We start from the raw sequence: 16,801 nt of genomic DNA on the forward strand, positions 1-16,801 counted from the left end.
TCTGTAATAAACGTTATCATTTTGTTTTCACCTGACTCTCGCTGCTGTCTATGTGACATTAGCAGATTCCGCGGGAGGCACTGAGGGCGCTTTTCGTAAAACCTATTTTAAGGTTGCGAAACTCGAAGCCTCCCTGGGTAGCCTCCGAAATTTCAGAGCTCCGAGCTGGATCAGAAAACCTAACATAACGGTTTTAAAATATGAATATAATTAAAATGTATTGAAACTTTAAAAGTAACTGTAATTATTTTTTGAACGAGATGTTATGAATTTCTCTTTTAAGTGTGAAAAAATCTATTTGTCGTTATGTTAGAAAACTCGCATGAAAGTCTCTGCTTGTTCACCGTCTCTGGTTTTGTTACTACCACTTGATTGTCTTGTTAGATGACTAAAACAACAATGTAACCATTGTTTGTTCGTCGTACATATTGTTATTTCCTATCTAAACTATTGTTTAAATGATTATTTTGAAGCATTACAATTATAGTTTTTTTGTAGATAAAAAAATATTTTTACAAGATTTCTCAATGCAAGTAAATGATTTATAACACTGATAACGAATCAAACAAAAGGAAATAAAGATTAGTGCTCAACTATTTTTAGTGTTTACCTATATTTAATTTTAGTGTTTTAAAAATCATCATCATCACTGATAGAATTTTAGATAGTTTAGTACGTCTTAAAATTACGTCTAGCAAATAAGGTATTTAATTCTCAGAATTTAAACTTTATTCTAGATTCATGGTGTAATTAAACTAAACGTTTATAATTACAGGCAATTACTTAAAGGTTTACACAGGTATTTACTGTTAAAAAGTATGTGTACTTGGAAATATTATACGATAAATTCTCGGATATTCATGTCGGATAAATGTTTTAAGGTTTCTTGTTTTTACTGAGATTTTTTTTTATCTTATTAAACTAGATATTTTCAAACGTTTTATGCCTGATAAATAAAAATATCATTTTTATGCACGTATAAAAAAGTCACATGACTATTTTGCAGAAAAATATTTCCGTGGTATGTATATATCGCAATTATTTTCACCGCCAAAGTCTTTTATGTACATTAATGACCATTGATTGATGGTTAGTGGTATAACTAAATGACAAGAATTTTTTAATTAAAAAAAAAAAACTAGTGATAATAATGTAAAAATCTAAACGAATACTTTTCTAAGGTTTTAAAATAAAACAGTAATTCGCACGCTATTATGTATCTTCTCACGTTCATAATTCATTATTTTATTGTATATAAATATCTATATATTTATCAAAATAATTCAAAATCTTGTAACAGATTGATGGCTCGTAAGATGAGAGCTTGGCTTAGATTGTCTTAACTTGTTACTTAAAGCAAGTGATGACTGCGAAGGATTTCACCGTAAAATAAATGTCCTAAACATGTATGTGTGTATATTTGTGGTCGATTGGGAGGAAATTGGTCTGTTTATGGTGTGACTGCTTTCTGTTCGTTTTGTTTTACGGAGCCGTGCACGGTGATGTTGTACACTATAGTAACTGTGTCAAAACAGCGATTGATCATCTTCTAGCCCTTTTATCTTCTACATTGCCGACAAAAATAACATCTCTCCCCATTTTCAGAGTTCTTCCTTGCAATTCCTCTATCCTTTGTCTTGTACGAGACCTAGGCGTCCTGGTTTTAAAAGTATAGAGTAGACGAGCGCACGCTTTAGTTTCACTTAGGTGTTTCTGTGAATCACTCTGTTTCTCCATATTTATAAGCTTTAAACTCCTATAAAGAACAGTGTATCAAAAATAAATGTATAAAATAGCACGAACATATTTTTATGTAAAGGTTATTATTAGAGGTATATTGGTAAAGAATAACAAGGCGTAAAAGTTAAGAAAACCTGAATGTGAGTAGATAGTGAAAGTGGCAAGAAAGCGTAAGTATTAAAAATATTTGAGCGCTATAAAAATGTAAATGGAGGAACATACTTACACACATTAAAATTTATAAGTGGAATATGCGTTTAAAATTCAAATATGCATTCATTTCGAACTGTCGTTAATACATATGTAAGTTTAATTCCCTATTAATTATTTACGATAGAAATTAATTTATTATATATTTTATCTATATTAAGTCACGTAGACCCGCAAACATCAACTTTCGCAAGTTAACCTTGGCTTAAATGCACTGATATAGCATTGAGACTATAATTAAATTGTCAAGTTCTAAGCTTTTAATTTATCAAATTATTAAGAATGTTTACAAAGGAGTAAACTGTATTAAATTGCATAATTTTAATACTTCAATATATTTAAGTTAAATAAGATCTGGAGAGCCACGTTAAGACTATTTTTTATGAACATCATTTCGACCTTAGCATGCCCACCGCTGGACATATACTTCTCCCATAGATTTCCAATAGAACCGGTTAGGAGCCGCCTGCTTCTGGCGTCTTCCATTGACCTGTATAAGGTCTTAATTTCTCCTTGTACGAAGACCTTTTACGCTGCATACGCCAGTGCGTAACTTTAGTCTAGAATCTTATGACCTCAGCAATCGTGTGTTCTGCGCGCTATGAGGCCTATGTCACTTCAACGTGCCTATCATCCTAGCCAAATTGCTTACTTTATATGGATCTCGTCAGTCTTAATTCTGTTTATTTGTTTTAGTTGATTTTACATATGAATCCTTATTTATTAATAAATAGAAACAAGATTTTTTTATACGTCTGTATTTGTGTCATTTCGAAATTAGTACAGTAATTTTAATATAAATGTAAAACACGTTAAAGTATACGAATATCATGTTGCTTTTATTTGTTTCTAGAGGGCAGAGTTGAGGTATCGCGGGAGAACAAATACCTCAGCACCATGGCACCAGGCAAGGTGTTCGGAGAGTTGGCGATATTGTACAACTGCAAGAGGACTGCTACTATCAAAGCTGCCACCGACTGCCGCCTTTGGGCCATAGAACGACAATGCTTCCAGACCATAATGATGCGCACTGGTCTCATACGCCAGGCTGAATACACTGACTTCCTTAAGAGGTAAGGTCTTTATTTATTATATTGTATTTATTATAGCGGTGACCGAATTCACCGACGTAATTCGAGTGGCGATCACGGGCTAATAGATCCGGCGTGGATAGGCTTCCACTAGGTCTGACCGACGGCATGTTCATAGAAGTCACTTGACTTGACGGGACGCGGGCAGCGTAGGACTGGTCGTAACGGCGATGTTTCGAAGAAGCCTATGACTTACAGTGGGCGTCTATCGCTAAAAATAATGATGAAAACATATAACGTCAGCCCTTGTTAACATTATTTTCGGATTAAGGAATATAAATTTAATACATCTCGGAATGAATGTAAAAATTAGGACAACAAACAATTTAAAGACTGTGACGCACATGTGTGTATATTTAAACAAACATCTGTCTGAAATTCTCACAGAAAATGATTCCAGAATTATTATCGTCAATAAACAGTAATCAATAACAGCGCAAAAAATACATATTTAGTTAAAAAATAATTAGGTGAATTTGTTAATGATATCTACCCAACTACAACTGGTTTATGCGCTGGAAATTGTATCTTCTCTTTGAGCAAATGTAATTGTTCTCGCTGTAATATATTACAAGTCAAAAAATATGAACATAAATACGGCATAAAACTTTCCAAAGCATATAACTCACTTTTGTATAAAAGAGGTGAAACTAAAAGATAGGAATTATGGTCGACGGAGCGAGGACGACGGTTTTCGTTACGGTACGTCTGATTGTGTTACAAAAGCCTTGTAAGACATGTTAATTAAAGGCGAAACATATCGAAAACTAGTTACACTGGGCCGGATAATTAACCAATTTAAAAGTTCAAATAACGTTTTCACAAGGTTTCTTTTGCAATTTTATAAAATTAGTTCGAATATTCTTTTAGTGGTATTAACGTAAGTTAGAGGAATTTCTTTAATGCATTGACTTGTTTAATCATATTATTCTCCGATAAAGATTACATGTGTATGTCATAAGAAGAATGACGTAAGAACCTTTTGTCATTTGAGTGAAACTAGAACCATATTAAGTTCCACTATAGTTCCTACAGTCGTAGTTTAAGGGTTCCAAATGTACTCTGATCTGGGAAGAGTTAGATCATGGATGCACAGACCGCGGCCCGCCGGTTGAATACTGGTGGCCCGCCGACAGCAAAAATAATACTCTCATACATTCGAAAAATATTGAATTCTATTCCAGAATAAAACCAAAAAAATTTAATTACCTATACTTCTGGCGGCCGGCCCGCTATCAGTTCATGATTTGCCCGAGTGGCCCTTAGTCTTAATAAGTCTGTGCAACCATGAGTTAGATATTCACATTAACCACAATACCATTAGAAAGCAATTGATTCCTAAAACTAAAAATCTTCAAAAAAGATTTTCCACACGATTTTATTTAACAAACTTATTATTATACATAAATGAATTAGTTATAATGTAGCCGTTAAAGTTTAAAAATATATAGTCATAAAATCTCTCTTGTATTTTTTATTAAAATAGATTTTTCGCACTTAGATGGTGTATCAATGAGAGTAATATCCTATGAAGTACTTATAAATATGCTTATATGAATATTTATATCTATAAAAGTTTAATCTATAAAACACAAATTGGTTTGTACTTATACATGTGATAGCTAGTAATAACTTTTTGTACTAACGTTCACTTTCAAAGTGATTTTCCTGAGCATGCGCACATTAAACAAAACACATTCACACCAATTGCTAGGTGATATCTTTGTTCGACGAATTTTTAATGTTTACTATTAAATTGTTTTGATTAAAGAGGTACCGCCATTATTCTCACTCGAGTATTTTATTTTGAAGAAATAATTCAACGTATGCTATTCTAATTAGAGCAGATTGTAATCTTTTCTTGTTTATTTAACAAGCCTTTATCTTTATGTAGAAGTTACAATTAATTTACGTTACCTTCAACGATTTATATTTTTTATTTTTATTTTAATAGTGATTTTAATTTTACAATACACGGTTACACGAGAATTATTTATTTTATTTGCATTTATGTACACATGTAGTGGGTAGGCCACAGCGTAACTGATGGCTGTTGGTGCCTTAATGTCTGGAGTGGAGATCATGGGCGGCAAGCGCAACGAATGAGGTCCGCCAAAAGATAGACAAACGGTCCTGTAAGTTGGAAGACATTGCATGGCGATTCCAACGGATTCTTTTGAAAATCGTTTTTAGTAGTGGATGGCCCAGATGATAATGGCGATAACACTTGCTTTTTGAACACATGTTAATTATTATGTGTTACATGTGGACTGAGATTTTCGACCCTATATCGCGGGTTCGAGTCCCGTGATACATTCTTATATAATTCACACTTTGTAATTATATAGAACAGTTCACAATAATTATATAGAAATGCCTGTGCTCACAAATAAGTTGCTAGAGGATGGACAGCAACCTCCTCTGCATATCATAATGCCTGTAGATATCTATAGGGCAGGCCTGTGCCTTGCAGCGGGTGTCTACGGGCTAAAAATGACGACAAAGTGAAATATTTTTAGAATGAAACATTAGTAGAAAACATATTCCATATATCGTAACGAAAAAAAAACTTCGTAATTAGCTTACTAACTTGTTTATAATTATATTGGCGAGTACGACATCGCATAAAATTTATACAAGTGCTCTATTTCAAGTTGATTTATACAAGTTGCCTTAGGCTTATTTGCCCTCGTGAGTGCATTGTAGGGCGAGGGCATGGCGGATGACAATGAGGATATTGAACTCGGACACTTATGCAAATGCAATGGGCGGGCAAAGGTCCATTCTTGTGCTTTCATCTCTAGAGCATACTCTGCATCGCCTACATGCGTGGGTAGATGGCGCCTCTTATTATATTAAAGCTATTACTCATTTCCTACGACTTACAACGCTTCATCTTTTTTGCGTTCATTTACTGTTAAAAGGTTTAGCAAATGTGGTTCGTTAATCTATATAACTTGAAGGTTGTGGACCTTTTATATGAAAATTATAGACATAATCTTACAAACTTTATCAATATTTAGCTATAGCATATATATGGTATTATGTTCAATGACTTTTTGCCACCTCGTTTATTGCTATAGAAATATTAAGATTTTTGAGTATTATTATTTTTAAAAAAAAAAAAACGCGACTAGTGATTTTGGCAGTCCCTCAACTTATTTGATTTTTAATAAACATGTCTAGTTGGTAATTCATAAAATAATTATAAAATAATTTAGTATACTAAATAGTATAATCAATGTAGTATATACAGGGTTACATAAATCAATGAACAATCGATATCGAAAATAGAGAGAGTAGTAGTAACTAACTCCAGAAAATTAATTTTAAAAATTGTCATGTATTGATAAAAGTATAACTCGTTATTAAGTTAATTAATTTTATGCAACCCCATTTTTTTCCATTACAATGACAACGAATAAGTATTTATTTTTCAGTAGTTTATTAACTTTTATACTACCGCGAGTAACCTTTGTAAACAACAGTTAAAAATTCTTACCAAAAAAACTTGATTTATAAATAAATTTGTACTTCTCTCTACCCATTTTTCAATCTGTTTTTAAAATTTCAAAACAGCATATAATTATTTTTATAAATTTACCTGATTATTACTTTTATTTACCCTCACATGTGTTTTTGATTTTTGGGCGTTGATTTATGGGACACTATATTCAGTATAAAGAATTGTAACATTTCACATAGTATGCAAACAATTCTATCACAAAAACTACAGAATTCTATAGAATAACAAACAAAAATTAAAAACTTAAACTGCTGATACCTTATAAAGTTATCGAACGTATTTTCCCATAAGTATCGAGTTACATTCTCTTTCATCCGTGATAAAGAATCCCTAGTAATGTTCACATCACGGTGGTCCATATTCCAAGTATGGAAGTATAATCGAGGTTACCGCATCCATAACTATTTCTTTACAATTAATCAAAAACATAGTCACAGCTCATTTTATTTTTATAATTATGCACACAGATCATTGTAAAACATAGTCTGTTTAAATTTAACTATGAGAAAATTCTTTAAATAATTATGAGCGTTATCTGCATTGTATCATTACGTGAGAATGAAGTCTTTGTTTAATCAAAGACCAATATGAATATTGCTCGAATTATTTCTTTACATATTTTTCATTTCGTAAGTAATATAATTTTTTTTTTTCGTTTGATGTACAATGGTTTTCGTAAATCTGTTAATTACACACAATATACGTATGTACTTAACAAAATAAAATAATTTTGAATACTCGTCAAATTTATAAAACAAACTAATGTAGTAAAAACTCACCTAATTATAAGTTACGGTATAAGTATGTTCATAATAATAATAAATAAAACAAAATAATTATGTGTATAAATTACACACGATCAGTGGATCAAACGTTGTCCAAGTGCGAGAGATATCAATGATGTAAGCATTATTTGAGAGTCAGTGATTTTTTTTAAATGTTCGATTCCTTCAGATAGCTTCATGTAATGAAATGTAATTCTTAGACCTATATTCATGATTTTTTGTCTTGCTGGAGCCATGCTTTCTATATTATTTGACCGCAGTTAATTATTGGCGTACAAAAAATATTTAATAAAGCAAAGTTAAATGTTAACCTCAATTTTGAAGGGCTGTAGAATAAAAAGAGCCATAACATATGTTTCTCCAAACTAACTCAAAACTGGACCCTTCCATGTAAAACAAATCCTGAAAATTTCATTTGGCTGCAATGTATAAAGATTACATCACGAATTGTTTTTATGTACGTAATTGTACGTACGCTCTGCATTTTAAAAGGACAACTGAATTTATTTGACATACATATAAAAAATAGGAGGATTGCCAAGGTATGCTTTTATATAATATGCAAAAGAAGTCTTCATATTCTTGAATCGGCCCTGAAAGTCATTGCAACCCCTAAACTGGCAATATCGAGCCGTGCTCTGATTCCAAAGGCGCTCATTTTTTCTTAGTTGAAACAAAGGCTTTGACGAAATTCTATCACAGTACGGTTGCTCAAGCGACTCGTGCGCAACTTTGCGAAATAGTTGTCGCGTTCGTGTGGATCGTGACATTTAAATTTGCAGGCCTTTCACTGCGCCGATGTGTCACCCAAGAGGACGTGATATCCTTTATCAAACTGCAATGCGGTTCAAAAAATTGTGCTGCGCTTCCTTTTACGCATGTCATCACAACCAACATTGTTATTTGAATTTAAATTATAACAATTGTGAAAAGTGTTATCGTCACTAAGTTTATTGCGCAAAACGTAGTTAGTGGAATGTAATTTTTTTATTTTTGGGACTACTAAGCTATTTATTTTATAAAACTGAAATTAGCCAATCACTAACTTACATATCCTGGTAGTATTACACTTAAGTATCTCGCTAAGACCGCGATTAACAAGTAATAGGTTATATAGGTAAAGCTTTTTACATCTATAACTGGTTACTTTGCACATGGCTTAAAGTTCAGTTACAATTATAAAAAAAACTTCTTAAAGAACGGTTACTGTGACTACTCTTCAGTGGATCATTATATAATAAAAAAAGAGATAATTATGTATCATGATACAATAAACATAATATAAAATTAATGGAATATACATTTTTATTGGTTACTTTTAATGACGAAAAGAGGTATAGTTTGAGAATTTCTGCTGCCTTTATAAAAATTTACTGTTTAATTGTACGTGTATCCATTTCAAGAAAACAAAAAAATATTATTTACATTAAGGAATGTATCAGAACACTTGTTGTCGTTGATCTCATCGATGACTTACAGGAATTCAAACATTGTTACAATGAGAGTTATTTATGTTTACATCCGTTCGTTTCAGTTATAATTAAACAAGTTGACACAGACAGTCTACATTTCACAACTACTGTTCGTGTGTTATCTGACATAGTTACCTAGTAATTTGACTCATTATAAATAATGTGAGTGACATTTGAGATACTCAACTCAGCAAACCCGTACTTGCAATATAAAATATATAGTCATTGCATTCACTAGAAATGAAACTCTCGTGTATGCGGTGTAAAGTTACCTGTTCATAATCCGATAATCGTACCGTGGTTTGGCTCTCTCGGGCAGGCTCAAATCGGAATGCGAAACGCGTCTAGTCACAAGTCGAGAGGGTGTTTCTTGCGTCATATGCGGCTTCTGTCTAAGATACCTAAGGGCTTGACTACTTCTCAATTCGGTGGAATATGTAATGGCTCAGCTCAAGCTGTGATCTTCTCTAGGAGACCCTTGTGATCAATCACTTCACGGAGCATTCGCCTGAGCAACGTCTATAATAAAATCAGTTGGCTTTATATTCCTTGGATATTTATTGTATTAGATTATGTATTCTCACTTTTGCGATACAAACCGAGAATTACTACGATACCATAATTCATCACTCGAGCACAGAGCACATTATATACTAATTAAAAAAAAAAAAAATTTGGTTCTCGGACAAATCTGTTAGCTTACTGTCACATGTTTTCCTTTACTGTTTCAACAGTGATGATGTTAAAAAAATCCCAATAACTAATTCACATACCAGAAATTAAAATACAACCTACGATCATACCAGGAATTGGTCAATGCCTGTGCTTCTGGTGCTCTAATTAAAGAATTATAATGATTTTTGCTAAATATTTTGATGTCATTTTTAGTTGGAATTTTAATTATGAAGAGGAATTGTGTTAATGAATACACTGAACAATAGTTTGTGTTTATTTGTTTAATTCATATATATAGCATTCTTGGTTAAGCCGTGAAGCAAGCAGGGCTCGAAGTTTTACGCAGGCGGCCCTTTCAAATCCCAAGTACTACATTTTGATTATCGGCTGAAATATTTCATCGGCTTTAGTACACTAGTAGGTAGCTATTGCCATTGGAGAAACATCAGTAGTCTGTAATAGAAAAAAGATACATTTATGACATGATTTAAGATTTTATTTTACAAGTCTCTATTGGTACAGAACTTAAAAAGAGGTGCCAACGACACGTTTCTATTCGTCTCATATCTAAAATATCTTGCATTTGAGAATGCCGTAGCTTATGTTCCAGGATAATGGCTATATAAATATTAAAAAAATGTTAATAGACAAAACGATTTACATGCAAACCATATGACTGATAAATAAATTTTACCAAAAAAAGATTCTAATTTGATCCGTAACTTCTTTTACATGGTCGTATAAGACCGAGACTGGCGTAGAGTTCCCCTTGTTTGTTTTGTTTTAGGGGAAATTTATTTTATGTACTGACGTTTTACGTCCAGAAACCAAAATAAAATGTGTTATACTCAGTGCTATTGCGTTATAAGGCTAAAATCAAAATAGATAACAAGCTTTATATATAGATAATGTAAGTTTACAAAATCCGAATAATTAAATTGATTTCGACTGAGTTGATTGAAAGATATTATTTCGTGACTTTCTCATGAAATATTTAATCATAGTTACTACTGTCTTTACATTCCCTGAAATATTATCCAATTAACTAAAAATAGAGTAACTTTGATTGTTAATATTAATCGCAAATTGACCTAATTAATACTAACTGAAATGGTTTATTGCTCAGTCGAAGAGAAGACAATTAAAATGTTTAACTATCATACATTTATACAAAATACTGGATGGCCATGAAAGAACAACATTGAAACAATTTAAAGTCGCATACATTTTGACGAACTGTTGAGAATTTTTAAATATGGTATCGTCGTGTTATAAAATGACTATTTTGTAATTTTTATTTAAGCATATTTTACTTAGATGTATTCAAACAATTTGTAATAAAAACGCTTACGTGTGAATTCCACGTATATTGTTACTTCCTTTAAACATATATAGGCTTTGTATTTTTGTTATTTCTTTGGAATTTAAATTAATTGGATAATTAAATCCTTTGTTTCGAAACAGATTCATATAAATAATTACTTCACCAAAACATTATGTAATCCACCCTGATTTCGTTATGCTTTTTGACATAGGCTTCATCTACAATTTTTCTTTTTATTAGAAGGTTGTGGTCTATTAGTCCCGAGTAGACAAACCAATTGTGAAGTTTCTATTCCATGAAATCGATTGCGAATGCGTGCAAAGTACTAGTGCAAGAACGGGAATAAACAAGCGTTATATAGTCTGTCCAAAACATCTCGTGTGCGCATTGTCAATGGGTCATTTCACGTCTCATCACTTATAAGCTTAAGATGGTGACTAACACTGTGTATAGTATAGTGATGTTTAAACGTGGTAAATAGTAATAACCTTTTTTACGTACCTTCGAGTGTTTCGCTTTTTTAAAGGAGTGTGTAAAAATTATTTGTCTATTGGTCTAGAGAATAAATGCGAACTATCTTCCTTTTTGCTCTTAGATTCTTTAGGTGCTTTCATTCAGCCGATGGACCATGATGGCCCATTGCAGGATGTAGACTTCAAGATGACCAGTCTTACGCTGCTCGCATCTAGCGACTTCCCACGTATTTAATTATGCCGTCGGTCCTCCTAGTGGGATTATTTATTAATAGTATATTATTCTTATGATATATTTTTGTAACACTTAAGTTTAATATACAAAATATCAGACAATTAATTTTTTGCTACCCGTACGTAAAAATGACATTCTCCGCCCAAACGTACTTGAACAATCAACTGACCTTAAATTACTTGAATTGTTTTATTTAGGCGTTATCATTATTGAGGAAGTCTTAAATGTTATAGATAACTAAATTAACATTCACTTCTTATTATTGATGTAGAAATAAATATATTTAACAGGTCTGGAATATTTAAATGCCGTATATTAAAAATGGCATATATTAAAACTGGACAAGTTAATTATTTGTTCTCATTTCTAACCTATGCATTTATTATCCAAGGCTTGATTTGAAACCATATTGAAAGTTTTGTGTTTATTATATAATCCATAAATGTATATGATTTCCATCCATGGACTGACACATCACGATATCTCTAGAAGCACATGGCTTAGAGACTTGAAATTTGATAGGAATATTCTTTTCGACGAGTAAAGGTCAGCTAAAATAAAAGCTGAGAAGATTTTTAGAAATTTTTACCGCAAGGGGTTAAGAGGGGCATTCATTAAAAAAAATATATTATACATTTTCAAACTATATCTCTTATACTTATAAAACGGCTAAAACATTTTTATGACATCTTCAGAATGACCAAAATAGGATTTTATGAATCACAATCACAAAAGTGCGACAACTAATTATTTTTATAAATAAAATTGTTAGGTTAAAGTTAAGACATGTTGGCATGATTTTATTAATTGACCGTTTTCTTTGTCCGTAGCGTTCCAATATTCAAAAATCTACCTGAAGATACGTTAATAAAGATATCAGATGTACTAGAAGAGACACATTATCAGAATGGAGATTACATCATCAGACAAGGGGCGCGGGGAGACACGTTCTTCATCATCTCCAAAGGACAGGTACGACTTTAAAATATTCCTCATTTTTACTCATTTTTATCATATTGAAATGAGTATAGAAATATAAAATGTTATTGATTTATTAATAAAAACCAAATGGAGTAAAGTTCATATAGTTATAATATTAATGTGTATACTTTATCGTTTGACACTTCTAAAAAAGAAATAATCAAAGACTCATATGTCGATAGAATGACTCAATATATGGTTTGCTTTTATTGTTAAAACATCTTAGAGAATAACTTGTTATACTGTTTTTTTAGATTTACTCATGAGACCGAGATGACTCAAAAACTTGTATGCCATTTAAAATACATAGTGTTTATGATTCTATAATTATTTAAACATAATATTTATAATTAGTGATCGCATCTAATTGATCGGAACTGGTTAAGACAAAGATTATTTTCTTTATTAATGTTAAATAATTTGAGAGCGGATTTTTATTATAACGTTGCTCAACCAAACAAGGCGTTTTAAAGGCAGCGATGCGATAACTAGCAATCGATGAGTAATCTGTCAAAGATTCGTTACGCCTCGCAATGTTTTCGCAACGGGTCGCATCGAACTGTCCATGTCCGGAATACTTTGCAACCTTCAACAAAATTGGACAACTTACGGTCAAATGGCAAGCTACCGGAAATATGTTCATATAGTGTAATTGCTTCATTACCATGAGGCAGAATTACTTCAAGGCATCCGGTGTTCCGCTCAAGGCGTGAGAAGTCTGCTTTCCCGGATCTAAGTTTTACTTTTTGTATATAAAGTAGCTTCATACGTAACGATTGCATTCGCATAATATCGGTTTGTTACGTTCAAAAGCTCATTATTGAACTAAGACGTACGTATGCTTTGGATATAATTAAAACGAGCTGTATATGAAATATTTTAAAATACGTAAAATAAGAACAACGAAATGTTTTATTTATATTTTTCGAAACTATCTGGCCGATTTTTATTTTAATTTTATCAATTTTACTTTTAATTGATTGCTGGTATTTACATAAAGTCAATGTTCACATAAATTCTTTAACTCTAATGTCTTTTTTACGACGCTAAAAAATGTTAACGTGTACAACAGTCATTACTTCGCCATAAACAGTTTTGTCGTCTCACCGTCCACTCCGATCGCTTTGTGTCTGTAATTTATTTCAATGACGCTATGTTTAGAGTGACACGTCTGGCGTTTGCAAAGATGTTCTTACATGAAAGTGACTAATTTCACTTTCATCCCGCGAATCAACTTTCGATGCAAATTCCAATAAAAAACCACACACAAGCTTTTTAAAAGCGTAGATCTTTTTATGTCATTATTTGAATACTTACGTTGTTATTAAAAGCTATGCTTCAAACAAAAAAAATCTTTTTCGTTATCATTTTTAATAATATACTACTGTTATTATGATAGTTCAATATGAGAGAAGATTATGAAGTGAACAATCGCCTTGTGCTAGCTTTAAAGGCTAAAATTTGACAAGACGAACTAGGCATGCACTTTTGTAAAAATGATACGATACGTCCGTACCCGTCGGGTGCAACTTTTTATTTGTAAATACAATGTAACGATTAACAGTCATCATCATAAATAAAGATGGGGTTTAAAACGCATTCTTGATATACCAGCTATATGCAAGAGCCAAATTAAAAGAATGAATTACCAGATACGATAAAAAATTTGAGGTTGTAAAATTTAAAATAAAGCAATATTACCAAGATAAACGATAAAATGGAAGTAATATATTTTAATAGATAACAGAAAAACTTATTTTTCTCTAATTTTGAAAAGAATTTTAAAAAGGACTTTTAGGAAAGGTTAGAAAAGTAAATTATGAGAGATAATACAGAGAGATAATAAGTTAACAGGGTATATTTTCATCAAAGACAGGATTTAAATGTAATATAAAAACGAGTAATGAAATGAAAACTAGTCAAATCAGAAGTAATTGAAAAAATATATGTTTACATTAGAAATAATTAAAGAAATTTATACAAACATTGGTCAAAATATAAACTGTAATAACGAGGATCAAGTAATGTAATTACTTTGTTTATATTTTCGATAAAACACATTTTCAACATAACAAAAGAAAGTACGAAAATTTATTAATGAATATGTTTATGATTTTTACCTCAAATTCTTAATTTTTTACGATACAGTTTATTCGAATAAATTAGAGAAGTAATTACATTTTTAAGCGGTTATACAACTATAGACTACAATGTGTATCTATCGCCTTACTTGTTATTTTCACTTATTCTAATTAATAGCATGCAAACAATCCGCATTATAAATAATATTAGTCCGTATTGTCCGAGCAAATGTACGGTGATTGTACAAACGGTTCACCTTGGCATTTAACTCAACTAGCACTCAAGTTTCTACACTCAGGTTAGCATTCGCCTGTTTGAATTTGATATATTTTAATCATTTAAATCAACTTTTACTTTGTTCTTACGATGTCCTTAATGTATTTCATAAATTATAATATAGACGTGAATTCGCGTTCTTAATCTTAAATCACTTTTCGATTAAAATTTTAAATTTTATTTTACCGTTCTTTTAGATGGTTTTTTTTTAAAGAACAGAAGTGTTAATAAACATTCTGTGTGGATATTTATTTATAGTCTCAATATGTACTAGTATAATGCTACCATAACTGCTGTACCGCGCTAGAGGTTGCCGTGCGGTGAGACGGGGAGGAAGATTTCATTAGACGGCCTACAACGCTCTTAACCTAAAGTGCGGTACGGTGGTCTCTGTACCACGATAAACGCATTACATAACGCATTTTTTATTATGTAAGGTTTACTTGAGAGTAAAATAAAAGTATATGTAGAATGGATGTATTGTATTTAAATAGAAAAATAATTGATATAAATATATAAGCATGCTCTTTAAAAGTTCATACAGTATGCAACCTTGGTGGTAAACTTTCTACGATAAATTTACCGGCTCCTCGCACGAATGTATAATATTATGCGTACGATATACATGTATACGAATGGCTGGCTATTCAAAGCAGATCGGACGTGTGACTAAAATTTTAACCAAGCGCGGTATGGAGGCTGTGAGGCCAAAGTGTCAGTCTATTGTGCATACAAGGTCAAAGTACGGCGGGCGAGGGGGCTTGTGCCATTGCACGTTCTGGTCAGAGTTTTAGTAAATCCGTGTTGGAAATTCTCTGCCTCGTAATGTTTTCGTCATTTAATTATGTGGTAGAATAAGAGACAGTAATTGTTGTAATTTTGTGTCCATGTATACTGATTTATATATAAATTAAAAACTAAATATTATATGACTAAAAAATATTGATGTGATTATAGCTGTCATTGCCTTTTTTATTTAAGTATCGCGATTGTACCAACCATTTGTTTTTCGAAAGACATCGCAATGACTAGATCTCATTGTATATAATTTTGTTAGATGTATAATGAGGAGTCTAGTTATGTATTCAATTCATTCAATATTTATATTATCAATACTTATCTGATGACTTTATATAATGACATCGTAATTAATATGTAATTTGATATTTGTGTTTCGATATTATTACGACAGTTTGTAGGTATGTGTGTTAAGCGTTTTAATTATTTAGAATTAATGTAATATATTTTAAAATACGTGGGTTTCAAAAGAAGTTCTTTATTGTTATAAAGGCCCGTTCTTAAAACTTTTAAGTTATCGAAAGTGAATGGATTTGAATTAATAACCAAGAACATTATACAGTTATTACGCAAATCGGTTTTAAATTTAATAAAATTAAATTGCAAAACAATTTATTGACGTTACACTTCAATTACACTTATTAGTCTGCAGCCCAGTTACGTAATTCGCCTAGAACAGACATTCAGTACTGATTGTTGAATATCTAACAGAGCATTGAATTGACCCTGTTTGCCAATTAGTACAAGTTTTTCTTGAAATACCGCATTTTTTTATGTCGTTCTAAATTCAAGGTGTGATGAAATACATATTCAGTTTTATTAAAAATTGGCATGTTTTTGTCAAGATCGGTCATATTAGCATTCGTGGGGAGCCCTTGCAGTAGATGTCTATCTACTGACAGTATAATCATGACGATGAAGTTTTGGTCAAACTTAGTTATATAAAATAACGTACAAATTGCAAATAAAAAAGGAAATTAACAGTTTACTACTATGTGTTGTAATACGTGTAAACCAAAATGTTGCAACCGTACAAATAAATTACATTTACGAGGTGAAATCGCAAAACTTGCAGAATCATTACAATTTCTACAATACTTATTTGATATTCGACATACTCAATCGAAACGTTC

At 31.6% G+C, this 16,801-nt stretch overlaps 1 protein-coding gene across 5 annotated transcripts in view; it reads left to right on the forward strand.

The window, feature by feature from the left end:
- Positions 1–16,801, forward strand: part of for (cGMP-dependent protein kinase for) — a 161,404-nt gene that overhangs the window by 132,955 nt on the left and 11,648 nt on the right. For all 5 annotated transcript variants that reach the window (XM_068761739.1, XM_068761742.1, XM_068761741.1 and 2 more), the window contains 2 exons: positions 2,804–3,023; positions 12,362–12,503. In XM_068761739.1, coding sequence (XP_068617840.1) covers positions 2,804–3,023; positions 12,362–12,503 — 362 coding nt within the window. The remainder of the gene's footprint in view (positions 1–2,803; positions 3,024–12,361; positions 12,504–16,801) is intronic.

Source organism: Battus philenor, unplaced genomic scaffold (assembly GCF_028537555.1).
Source record: "Battus philenor isolate CCGP_79_NKW_IND1 unplaced genomic scaffold, ilBatPhil1.0.hap1 SCAF_15, whole genome shotgun sequence".
NCBI lineage: Eukaryota > Metazoa > Arthropoda > Insecta > Lepidoptera > Papilionidae > Battus > Battus philenor.